At 50.7% G+C, this 12,809-nt stretch overlaps 1 protein-coding gene across 1 annotated transcript in view; it reads right to left on the bottom strand.

Moving 5' to 3' along the window:
• The window catches only part of SPTBN5 (spectrin beta, non-erythrocytic 5), an 80,796-nt gene that overhangs the window by 62,805 nt on the left and 5,182 nt on the right, over positions 1–12,809 (bottom strand). The window contains exons 5-12 of the mRNA XM_038741078.1: positions 12,130–12,174; positions 11,650–11,818; positions 8,386–8,568; positions 6,905–7,023; positions 5,248–5,415; positions 2,736–2,852; positions 1,527–1,684; positions 485–713 (exon numbers count right to left, since the gene is read on the bottom strand). Coding sequence (XP_038597006.1) covers positions 485–713; positions 1,527–1,684; positions 2,736–2,852; positions 5,248–5,415; positions 6,905–7,023; positions 8,386–8,568; positions 11,650–11,818; positions 12,130–12,174 — 1,188 coding nt within the window. The remainder of the gene's footprint in view (positions 1–484; positions 714–1,526; positions 1,685–2,735; positions 2,853–5,247; positions 5,416–6,904; positions 7,024–8,385; positions 8,569–11,649; positions 11,819–12,129; positions 12,175–12,809) is intronic.

Raw genomic sequence — 12,809 nt, 5'->3', positions numbered from 1 at the left:
GGCCCTGGCCAAGACAGGCTGTCCTCTGGCTGGGGCCCAGGAAGACAGGGTGGGCATCCTGGGGGTAGGGGGGCTTCTTCTGGCCCTGCTCTTTGGGGAAAGCGACTTCCCCCTCTTTCCTCCTGCCCCAGGCCCGTCTTGGCCCCCTCCTCCAGGGTGGGATCAGGGAAAGCGGAAAGCGGCAGGCCTTAGCCGTAGGCCTCAGCTTCCGCCTCCCTTGGGGGCTGCTCACGGAGCCTCAAAGTTGCATCGCCTTGGTGGGGCGTGGGATCTAAGCTGCTCTTCCACCAACCATCCTCTCTGTCTCCTCATTTTCTGCCCTCCAGACCACCCTTATTATGGCTTATTGGCTACCCACCAGTCCCATCAGGGAATTCGGAAGTCACAGGGGCAGGGAAGACCTCCCCGCCGTGAGCCCCGCCATGCCCGTAGCGGGGGCAGTTGCCTAGGCCCAGGGGGTAATGAACGGGTGAGGAAGCCCAACCTTGGCCAATCTTTTCTGGACGGTCTGGCCCTGGTGTAGGCGGGAGAAGTAATGGTAGTAGAGGGAGACATAAGTCATGATGGAGCGCTCGTCAGGATGGGGCCCGGCCACGTCCTCCGGGTCCAGCAGGCGGGAGATGCCCAGGTGCCGCCGGGCCACCTCGAAGGCATAATCCAGGTTGTGCAGCGGCTCTTCGGCCCTCAGGGGTCCGTACTCGATCAAGTCCGGCCTGCGGGCAGCGGGGGGTGGCCCCAAGGGCCGGGTCACCAGGGGCCCGGACACCTGCCCGTCCCTCTGCCCGGCTGGACCCGTGCCCTTCACCTCCCCGGAGCCCACGCCGGCCCTCCTGCTCTGGAGGCCTCCGCCGCTGCCGCTCAGACACACTTGAGGTTACACCTTGGCCCCTGGATATTCATTCATTCAATCGTATTTATTGAGCGCTTACTGTGTGCAGAGCACTGTACTAAGCACTTGGGAAGTCCAAGTTGGCAACATCTAGAGACGGCCCTACCCAACGGCCGGCTCACAATCCAGAAGGGGGAGACAGACAACAAAACAGAACATATTAACAAAATAAAATAAATAGAATAAATATGTACAAATAAAATAAATGGAGTAATAAATCCATACAAATATGTATACATCTATACAGATGCTGTGGGGAGGGAAAGGAGGGGGCTCAGTCTGGGAAGGCCTCCTGGAGGAGGTGAGCTCTCAGTAGGGCTTTGAAGGGATCTTCAAGGAGATCTTCTAGACTGTGAGCCCACTGTTGGGTAGGGACCGTCTCTAGATGTTGCCAACTTGGACTTCCCAAGTGCTTAGTACAGTGCTCTGCACACAGTAAGCACTCAATAAATACGATCGAATGAACGAATGAATGCTCTGCACACAGTAAGCGCTCAATAAATACAATTGAATGAATGACTAAATGAATAAATAAATGCGATTGAATGAATGAATAGTTGGGAGACCACCCTCTCCTCCCCACCCCGGCACCCGGCTCTGAGGGAGCTCCCTTGGAAGGGCCATTGAGGGGTCAGACCTGTGGGCGTGGATGAGGGCATTGAAGCCCAGCCCGTCGCTCCAGCTGCGGGAGAAGTCAATGATGTTCACGTTGGCATAGCTGGCCGTCTTCCGCTGGCACCAGATCAGCAGGGCCTCTTTGGCCGACAGCAGTGCCGCGCTGGCCCCAAACTCCTCCTGGCAGGACAGCGGGTACGGAGCTAGTGAGGGGGAGAGCGGGCCAGGGGCAAGCAGGGGGTGAACGCAGCCCAGCCGTGCGGAGGGGATGACCAGCGGAATTGGGGAGGGGGCAACCCTTCCCGTGACTAGATCTTGGGACGAGTTGAAACCGAGTTCTTGCTAAACGAAGCAGCACAGCCCAGTGGGACGAGCCCAAGCCTGGGCGCCAGAGGATCTGAGTTCCAATTCCCGCTCTGCCACCTCCCTGCTAGGTGACCATGAGCCAGTCACTTCTATTTATTCTGATGACTTGACACCTGTCCGCGTGTTTTGTTTTGTCGTCTGTCTCCCCCTTCTAATCAATCAATCAGTCGTATTTATTGAGCGCTTACTGTGTGCAGAGCACCGGACTAAGCGCTCGGGAAGTACAAGTCGGCAACATATAGAGACGGTCCCTACCCAACAGTGGGCTCACAGTCTAAAAGGGGGTGGGCTCACAGTCTAAAAGGGGTGTGAGCCCCTTCTAGGCTGTGAGCCCGCCGTTGGGTAGGGACCCTCTCTAGATGTCACCAACTTGTACTTCCCAAGCGCTTAGTACAGTGCTCTGCACACAGTAAGCGCTCAATAAATACGATTGAATGAATGAATGCTAGGTGACCATAAGCCAGTCACTTCTCTGTCACTTCTACTTATTCTGATGACTTGACACCTGTCCACATGTTTTGTTTTGTCGTCTGTCACCCCCTTCTAGACTGTGAGCCCGTTGTTGGGTAGGGACCGTCTCTATCTGTTGCCGACTTGGACTTCCCAAGCGCTTAGTCCAGTGCTCTGCACACAGTAAGCGCTCAATAAATATGATTGAATGAACTTCTCTGGGCCTCAGTTTCCTCGCCTGCAACATGGAGATAAAACACCTGTTCTCCCTCCTACTTAGAGTCCCTCGTGGGAGAGGGAATGTGTCCGACCCGATTATATTATTTCTTTCCAGCGCTTTCTACGGCGCTTGGCACGCAGGAAGTGCTTTACGAGTACCACAGTGATAACGGTGAGGAGGATGATGGATGATGACCTTGTCCAGGGAGATGCGGGAGATCTGGAAGCGCAGGATGATGACCCAGATGAGGCCCAGGATGAGCATCTGGTCGCCATCCACGATGTTCTCTGGCCCGATGAGTGGCACTGGCACCTAGGGGCCCGCGGAAGCGGGCCAAGGAAACAGGGAGGTTGCACCTACACGGGACCCTTGGGCCAGTCATGGGTTCAAATCCCTGCCCCACCGCTTGTCAGCTGTGTGACTCCGGGCAAGTCACCTAACTTCTCTGTGCCTCAGTCACCTCATCTGGAAAATGGGGATTCAGACTGTGAGCCCCTCGTGGGACAACCTGATCAACTACTGAGAGCTCACCTCCTCCAGGAGGCCTTCCCAGACTGAGCCCCCTCCTTTCTTTCCCCCACCTTACCTCCTTCAATCAATCATATTTATTGAGCGCTTACTGTGTGCAGAGCACTGGACTAAGCGCTTGGGAAGTACAAGTTGGCAACATATAGAGACAGTCCCTACCCAACACTGGGCTCACAGTCTAAAAGGGGGAGACAGAGAACAAAACCAAACATACTAACAAAATAAAATAAATAGAATAGATATGTACAAGTAAAATAAATAGAGTAATAAATATGTTCCCCTCCCCACAGCACCTGTATAGATGTATATATGTTTGTACGGATTTATTACTCTATTTATTTATTTACCTTATTTGTACATATTTATTCTATTTATTTTATTTGCTTAATATGTTTTGTTTTGTTGTCTGTCTCCCCTTTCTAGACTGTGAGCCTGCTGTTGGGTAGGGACCGTCTCTAGATGTTGCCGACTTGGACTTCCCATGTGCTTAGTCCAGTGCTCTGCACACAGTAAGCGCTCAATAAATATGATTGAATGAATGAATGAATGAACTTGTATCCTCCCCAGTGCTTTAGAACAGTGCTTTGCACATAGTAAGTGCTTAATAAATGCCATTAGTATTAGTATTATTAGTCCTTGGAGCAGTAGTGTGTGTGTGTGTGTGTGTCCCTCTGATCTCTGTCCAGTTGCCCAGTGGACTCTCCCTGGCACTGGGCACCCACAAGATAATAATAATAATAATAATAATGATGGCATTTATTAAGTGCTTACTATGTGCAAAGCACTGTTCTAAGCGCTGGGGAGGTTACAAGGTGATCAGGTTGTTCATTCATTCATTCAATCATATTTATTGAGCACTTACTGTGTGCAGAGCACTGTACTAAGCGCTTGGGAAGTACAAGTCAGCAACATATAGAGACGGTCCCTACCCAACATCGGCTGTTCTAATTCACAGCTCTTATTCATTTCTAATCAGTATTTATAAAGATAACAAAACTGAGTATCCTATTGAGAAGGCACTGACTGCTTAGGTTGACTGACTGCTGAGGTTGTCCCACGGGGGGGGCTCACAGTCTTCATCCCCATTTTACAGGTGAGGTACCGAGGCCCAGAGAAGTGAAGTGACTTACCCAAAGTCACCCAGCTGACAATTGGAGGAGCCGGGGTTTGAACCCATGACCTCTGACTCCAAAGCCCGGGCTCTTTCCACTGAGCCACGCAGCTTCTAAGGGCTTTGAAGGGAGAAGATCCCACCTTCCCTCCCCCAGACCTCCAGACTCCTTCTGCTCAATAATAATAATGATGACATTTATTAAGCGCTTACTATGTGCAAAGCACTGTTCTAAGCGCTGGGGAGGTTACAAGGTAATGAGGTTGTCCCATGTGGGGCTCACAGTCTTAATCCCCATTTTCCAGATGAGGGAACTGAGGCCCAGAGAAGTGAAGTGACTTGCCCAGAGTCACCCAGCTGACAATTGGCGGAGCTGGGGTTTGAACCCATGGAAAGGAGGGTATGTCTATATGTTTTGTTTTGTCACCCGTCTGCATGTTTTATTTTGTCGTCTGTCTCCCCCTTCTATCAATCAATCAATCAATCATATTTATTGAGCGCTTACTATGTGCAGAGCACTGTACTAAGCGCTTGGGAAGTACAAACTGGCAACATATAGAGACCCGTTGTTGGGTAGGGACTGTCTCTAGATGTTGCCGACTTGTACTTCCCAAGCGCTTAGTCCAGTGCTGTGCACACAGTAAGCGCTCAATAAATGCGATTGAATGAATGAATCTATCCTATCCTATTTATATAGAATATCCTATAAATATCCTATTTATACAGAATCTATTCTATCCTATTTATTTTATTTTGTTGGTATGTTTGGTTCTGTTCTCTGTCTCCCCCTTTTAGACTGTGAGCCCACTGTTGGGTAGGGACTGTCTCTATGTGTTGCCAATTTGTACTTCCCAAGCGCTTAGTACAGTGCTCTGCACCTAGTAAGCGCTCAATAAATACGATTGATTGATTGATTGATTGATTGAACGACCTCTGACTCCAAAGCCCGGGCTCTTTCCACTGAGCCACGCCGCTTCTCTACCGCCAAGAGCCCCTGGCAGAGAGGGAGGCGGAGGTCTTGGGGAGGACGTGATGGACGCCGGGTTCCCCCTTGTCGCCCAGGCTCACCTTTGACCTGAGAAAGGTCAGAGCGCGGCTGTTGTTCTCCAAGAAGTGGACCCGCATGCGGCCCCGGCTTGGAGGCGGCAGGGCCTCGCCGGAGATGAGCTCCAGCAGCCGCAGCAGGTTGGTCCCATCCTTCAGATCCACGTACACGTTCCCGATGGTCGCCGTCGCCTGTCAGAGCTGGGGGTCAACCTCGTCCCTTCTCTCCGCTCCCATCCCGCTCCCGCTAGAGAAGCAGCGGGGCTCAGTGGAAATAATAATAATAGTAATAATAATAATAATGGCATTTGTTAAGCGCTTACTATGTGCAAAGCACCGTTCTAAGCGCTGGGGGGACACAAGGTAATCAGGTTGTCCCATGAGGGGCTCACAGTCTTCATCCCCATTTTATGGATGAGGTCACTGAAGCTCAGAGAATGATAATAATAATGATGGCATTTGTTAAGCGCTTACTATGTGCAAAGCACCGTTCTAAGCGCTGGGGGGATACAAGGTGATCAGGTTGTCCCGCGTGGGGCTCACAGTCTTCATCCCCATTTTACGGATGAGGTCACTGAGGCTCAGAGAATAATAATAATAATAATGATGATGGCATTTGTTAAGCGCTTACTATGTGCAAAGCAGCGTTCTAAGCGCTGGGGGGATACAAGGTGATCAGGTTGTCCCGCGTGGGGCTCACTGTCTTCATCCTCATTTTACAGATGAGGTCACTGAGGCTCAGAGAATGATAATAATAATGATGGCATTTGTTAAGCGCTTACTATGTGCAAAGCACCATTCTAAGCGCTGGGGGGATACAAGGTGATCAGGTTGTCCCGCGTGGGGCTCACTGTCTTCATCCCCATTTTACAGATGAGGTCACTGAGGCTCAGAGAATAATAATAATAATAATAATAATAATGGCATTTGTTAAGCACTTACTGTGTGCAAAGCACTGTTCTAAGCACTGGGGGGATACAAGGTGATCAGGTTGTCCCGGGGGGCTCACAGTCTTCATCCCCATTTTACAGATGAGGTCACTGAGGCTCAGAGAAGTTAAGTGACTTTGCCCAAGGTCACACAGCAGACATGTGGCAGAGCCGGGATTCAAACCCATGACCTCTGACTCCAAAGCCCGGGCTCTTTCCACTGAGCCATGCTGCTTCTCAACCTGATCACCTTGTAACCTTCCCAGCGCTTAGAACAGTGCTTTGCACACAGTAAGCGCTTAATAAATGCCATCGTTATTATTATTATCCCCTGCTGAAACAGTGCTTTGCACATAGTAAGCGCTTAATAAATGCCATCGTTATTATTATTATCCCCTGCTGAAACAGTGCTTTGCACATAGTAAGTGCTTAATAAATGTCATCATAATAATTATTATCCCCCGCTGACCCTCCCAGGGGGTCAGCTCCCGCCCCTCACCAGCCACCAGGAGCCCACCCTCCCCAGTCCAGGGAGCACCCTGGGGAAGAAAGAGAAACTGAGGCCCGTTTGGAGGGGCAGGTGCCCAGGGGAAGAAGTTGGCAAGAGGCGGGGGTGAACAGAGGTGGTCCAGCCCCGGGAAATGAAAGGTGGGTAGGGGCAGTCTAGCCTTGGGGGGGAAAAGGGGGTATAGGGTGGGCAGGGGTGGACCAGCCTCAAGATTGGCACAGGAGGCGGACTGTGGGGCGCACACCTTGCCGTGGGAAAAGATGTTGTTGATCCATTTGGTGAACGTCTTTTCCTGCATCAGCATGCGCTGGGCCTGCAGCTTCCGAATGTGACCCTGCTCATATTCTGAGTCCATGGCGGGGCCTGCGGTGGCGGCAATATGTTCCAAGCGCTTAGTACAGTGCTCTGCACACAATAAGTGCTCAATAAATACTACTGAATCAATCAATCATATTTATTGAGCGCTTACTGTGTGCGGAGCACTGCACTAAGCGCTTGGAAAGTACAAGTTGGCAACATATAGAGACAGTCCCTACCCAACAGTGGGCTCACAGCCTAAAAGACTGAATGAATGAGGAGCGGCAGCCCACCCTGCGGTCACCCCCACAGTATGTCCCATTCCCCCCCATCTCCACTCGCACTACGGGAACCAGGCTTCTGGGTGGATTAATAATAATAATGATGGCATTTATTAAGCGCTTACTATGTGCAAAGCACTGTTCTAAGCGCTGGGGAGGTTATGAGGTGATCAGGTTGTCCCACGGGGGGCTCACAGTCTTAATCCCCATTTTACAGATGAGGGAACGGAAGTACAGAGAAGTTAAGTGACTTGCCCAAAGTCACACAGCTGACGATTGGTGGAGTCGGGATTTGAACCCATAATAATAATAATAATAATAATAATAATAATAATGGCATTTAGCACTGTTCTAAGCGCTGGGGAGGTTACAAGGTGATCAGGTTGTCCCACGGGGGGCTCACAGTTTTAATCCCCATTTTACAGATGAGGTAATGGAGGTACAGAGAAGTTAAGTGACTTGCCCAAAGTCACACAGCTGATGATTGGCGTAGTTGGGATTTGAACCCATAATAATAATAATAATAACAGTAATAATAATAATGTCATTTATTAAGTGCTTACTATGTGCAAAGCACTGTTCTAAGCACTGAGGAGGTTACAAGGTGATCAGGTTGTCCCATGGGGGGCTCACAGTTTTAATCCCCATTTTACAGATGAGGTAATAAATGGAGGTACAGAGAAGTGAAGTGACTTGCCCAAAGTCACACAGCTGATGATTGGCGGAGCCGGGATTTGAACCCATGACCTTTGACTCCAAATCCTGGGCTCTTTCCACTGAGCCACGCTGGATTATCCGGGTGCCCGGCGTGCCCTGTGATTCATTCATTCATTCATTCAATCGTATTTATTGATCCCTTACTGCGTGCAGAGCACTGGACTAAGCGCTTGGGAAGGACAAGTTGGCAACATATAGAGACGGTCCTTACCCAACAGTGGGCTAGATTCCCCAGTTGCCATTTTTAGACTGTGAGCCCACTGTTTTGGGTAGGGACTGTCTCTATACGTTGCCAACTTGGACTTCCCAAGTGCTTAGTACAGTGCTCTGCACACAGTAAGCGCTCAATAAATACGATTGATTGATTGATTGTAGGTGAGGGGACTTCTAGCACCCAACAGAAGCTTCCCCTGCCCAAGACCGTGCCCACCCCCTTCCTCCGGCCCCGTGACCACCCCGAGGCTCTCAGGGGCAGATGGTGGGCACAGAGGCCGCTTCCCTGGAGCACTGGGCCTTGGCTCCCTGGATTGGGCCTGGAATGGCGGGTCCCTCACCTTACGGCTGGCGGGAGCTCGGAGGATCCGGAAGGCTGGTGGACGGAGACAGAGCAGCTCTGGAGGAGAAGGAGAGTCGGGGTTGAGGCCGCTGTCCCTCCCTCGGGCTCGGCCGGCCCGGGGCGGCCAAGACACAGACCACATTGTCCTCCCGCCTGTCCACCCGGAGTGGGACTGCCGGGGTAGCGGGTGGCAGAGGCCGGGGCCGGCCAATCCGCCCGCCTGCCTCGGGCCCGGGCCCAGGATCATTTAGGATCGAGAGTGGGCAGGGAATGTGTCTGTTATATTGTACTCTCATCATCATCATCAATCGTATTTATTGAGCGCTTACTATGTGCAGAGCACTGGACTAAGCGCTTGGGAAGTACAAATTGGCAACATACAGAGACAGTCCCTACCCAACAGTGGGCTCACAGTCTAAAAGGGGGAGACAGAGAACAAAACCAAACATACTAACAAAATAAAATAAATAGAATAGATATGTACAAATAAAATAAATAAATAAATAAATAAATAGAGTAATAAATATGTACAAACATATATACATATATACAGGTGCTGTGGGGAAGGGAAGGAGGTAAGATGGGGGGGATGGAGAGGGGGACGAGGGGGAGTGGAAGGGGCTCAGTCTGGGAAGGCCTCCTGGAGGAGGTGAGCTCTCAGTAGGGCCTTGAAGGGAGGAAGAGAGCTAACTTGGCGGATGGGCAGAGGGAGGGCATTACTCTCCCAATAATAATAATAATGTTGGTATTTGTTAAGCACTTACTATGTGCAAAGTGCTGGGGAGAATACAAGGAGATGAGGTTGTCCCATGTGGGGCTCACAGTCTTAATCCCCATTTTACAGATGAGGGAACTGAGGCACGGGGAAGTGACGTGACTTGCCCAAGGTCACACAGCAGACATGTGGGGGAGGCGGGATTCGAACCCATGACCTCTGACTCTCAAGCCCGTGCTCTTTCCGCTGAGCCACGCTGCTTCTCTAAGAGCAGCTTCTCCCAAGAGCTTAGTACAGTGCTTGTAATCAATCAATCGATCGTACTTATTGAGCGCTTACTGTGTGCAGAGCACTGGACTAAGCGCTTGGGAAGTCCAAGTTGGCAACATATAGAGATGGTCCCTACCCAACAGGGGGCTCACAGTCTAGAAGGGGGAGACAGACAACAAAATCAAACATATTAACAAAATAAAATAACTAGAATAGATATGTACAAGTAAAATAAATAAATAGAGTAATAAATATGTACAAACATATATACAGGTGCTGCAGGGGAGGGAAGGAGGGAAGGTGGGAAGGATGGAGAAGGGGATGAGGGGGAGAGGAAGGAGGGGGCTCAGTCTGGGAAGGCCTCCTGGACACATTAAGCCCTCCGTAAATATCACAAACTGACTCAGAGGGGACCAGCTGTTGTCAATTCTGCTACCAAGCCACCTTCTTCCCTTAATAATAATAATAATAATCTATATTTTGCCAACTTGTACTTCCCAAGCGCTTAGTACAGTGTTCTGCACACAGTAAGTGCTCAATAAATATGATTGAATGAATTAAGCGCTTACTATGTGCCAATAATAATAATAATAACAGCATTTTTATTAAGTACTTACTATGTACCAAGCACTGTTCTAAACGCTGGGGAGGTACAAGGTAATCAGGTTGTCCCCCGAGGGGGGCTCACAGGCTTCATCCCCATTTTGCAGATGAGGGAACTGAGGCTCACAGAAGGGAAGTGATTTGCCCAAAGTCACACAGCTGACAATGGGCGGAGTCGGGATTCGAACCCATGACCTCTGCCTCCAAAGCCCGGGCTCTTTCCACTGAGCCACGCTCTCCCTGCTCAGGGCAGCAATTCAGTACAGCTGGCTACAGGACCTCTCTGGGGGAAGGCCCTGGAATTTGGGCTGATCAATTAATCAATAATATTCACAGCATGTTTACTTGGTGCAGAGAACTCTATTAAGAGCTGGGTCTGTACCCTTGAGCCCATCTGGGGTGCAACATCTTGGAGAAACCTGGGTTCGAATCCCGCCACTTGCCCGCTGGGTGACCTCAGACAAGTCACTTAACTTCTCTGTGCCTCGGTTTCCTTATCTGTAAAATGGGGATGTCTGTCCTCACTCCTCATTATGCCAAGAACACTAGGTGGGTCAGGGACTTCATCTGACCTGACTGTATTGTAGCGGGTACAGTGCTTGGCACAGCGTGGCTCAATGGATAAATAGTAGTAATAATGGCATTTTATTAAGCGCTTACTATATGTGCTGTTCTAAGCGCTGTAGGGGGATGCAAGGTGATCACGTGGGGCTCACCGTCTTCATAAAGCACGGGCCTGAGAGTCAGAAGGACCTGGGTTCTAATCCCGGCCCTGCCACTTGTCTGCTGTGTGACCTTGGGCCAGTCACTTCACTTCTCTGGGCCTCGGTTACCTCCTCTTTAAAAGGGATTGAGACTGTGAGCCCTACGTGGGACAGGAGAAGCAGTGTGGCTCAGTGGAAAGAGCCCGGGCTTTGGAGTCAGAGGTCATGGGTTCAAATCCTGGCTCCACCACCTGTCACCTGTGTGACCTTGGGCGAGTCACTTCACTTCTCTGGGCCTCAGTTACCTTACCTGTAAAATGGGGATTAAAACTGTGAGCCCCCGTGGAACCACCTGATCACCTTGTAACCTCTCCAGCGCTTAGAACGGTGCTTTGCACATAGTAAGTGCTTAACGAATACTATCCTTATTCCACATAGTACACACTTAACAAATACCATTATTATTATCTTTTAGACTGTGAGCCCACTGTTGGGTAGGGACTGTCTCTGTTGCCAACTTGGACTTCCCAAGCGCTTAGTACAGTGCTCTGCACACAGTAAGTGCTCAATAAATACGATCGATGATGATTATTATTAACCTAATTAGCGTGTATCTTCCCCAGTGCTTAGTATAGTGCCTGGCACATAGTAAAGGCTTAACAAATACCACAATTATTATTAGTACAGTAAACACTTTGTAAACGTCACAGTCATTATGACCCCCGCCTGCCAGCTAGGCAGGCTCCACCTCACCCAGGGATGGGGAAGAGAAGCGAGTTGCAGAGCTTGGGGGGCCGAGGGAGCAGGCGCTACTTATCAAAGAGGGTCTGGGGGGTGGTGGAAGACCTGCAATTCCTGCAAAGGTGACGCCATCCCACTTCCGCAGCCTGTTGAATCGTGAAAATCCCTTCCCGAAATCCCAGTTGCCCCCGCCTGAAGCCTCGGGCTCCCGACGGGACTTTTTCCGAGGCAGCAGGGGCCTCGTGTTGCCAACGTCCCGTAGAGCCCAGGCGGCCTAAATCTAGAGGCGATCCCCACGGCGGGAGCCAGACGGGTCAGGGAGGGGGATCCCGGGGGCAGAGCTTGGAGGAAGAAGTGAGGGAAGGAAGGTGGTTGGATTCTTTGCTTACTCCGAGCAGAAAGGAAGCTGGATCGCAGGGTTGGGGGGCTCACGATCCTGGAGGTGGGGAACGACGGAGGTCCCAGCGGGCTGCGGGCACAAGTCCGGCCTAGTTGGCTCCTCTCCCTTCTCCGAACAGCCTTGGACTGTGGACAGAGAGAAAGTGTTTTATGGGTCCCCTGATCCCATGGGAGCCATAGGACTACCTGCAGGGCCCCGGGGTAAAGTTCCAGGGTCCAAGGCGTGCCCTCCTACAGGGCGGGAGGCACTAAGTTGCCCAGTCCAAGGCCCTGGGGCTGCAGCTCCCTTCCCAGACCGAGCCCCCTTTTTCCCCTCCTCCTCCCCATCCCCCCCGGCCTACCTCCTTCCCCTCCCCACAGCACCTGGATAGATGCCCCTTCTAGACTGGGCGCCCACTGTTGGGTAGGGCCCGTCTCTCTATGTTGCCAACTTGTACTTCCCAAGCGCTTAGTCCAGTGCTCTGCACGCAGTAAGTGCTCAATAAATACGATTGAATGAATGAATGAATGTTTGTACTGATTTATCACTCTATTTTACTTGTACATATTCACTATTCCATTTATTTTGTTAATGATGTGCATTTAGCTTTAATTCTATTTGTTCTGTTGACTTGACAGCTGTCTACACGTTTTGTTCTGTTGTCTGTCTCCCCCTTCTAGATGGTGAGCCCGTTGTGGGGGAGGGACTGTCTCTATCTGTTGCCGACTTGTACTTCCTAAGCGCTTAGTCCATTCATTCATTCATTCATTCAATCGCATTTATGGAGCGCTTACTGTGTGCAGAGCACTGGACTAAGCGCTTGGGAAGTACAAGTTGGAACATATAGAGACGGTCCCTACCCAATAGTGGGCTCACAGTCTAGTCC

Source organism: Tachyglossus aculeatus (genome assembly GCF_015852505.1).
Source record: "Tachyglossus aculeatus isolate mTacAcu1 chromosome 12 unlocalized genomic scaffold, mTacAcu1.pri SUPER_6_unloc_1, whole genome shotgun sequence".
NCBI lineage: Eukaryota > Metazoa > Chordata > Mammalia > Monotremata > Tachyglossidae > Tachyglossus > Tachyglossus aculeatus.
Note: the sequence above shows the minus strand (reverse complement) of the source record. Positions and strands in the feature narration are given on the sequence as shown.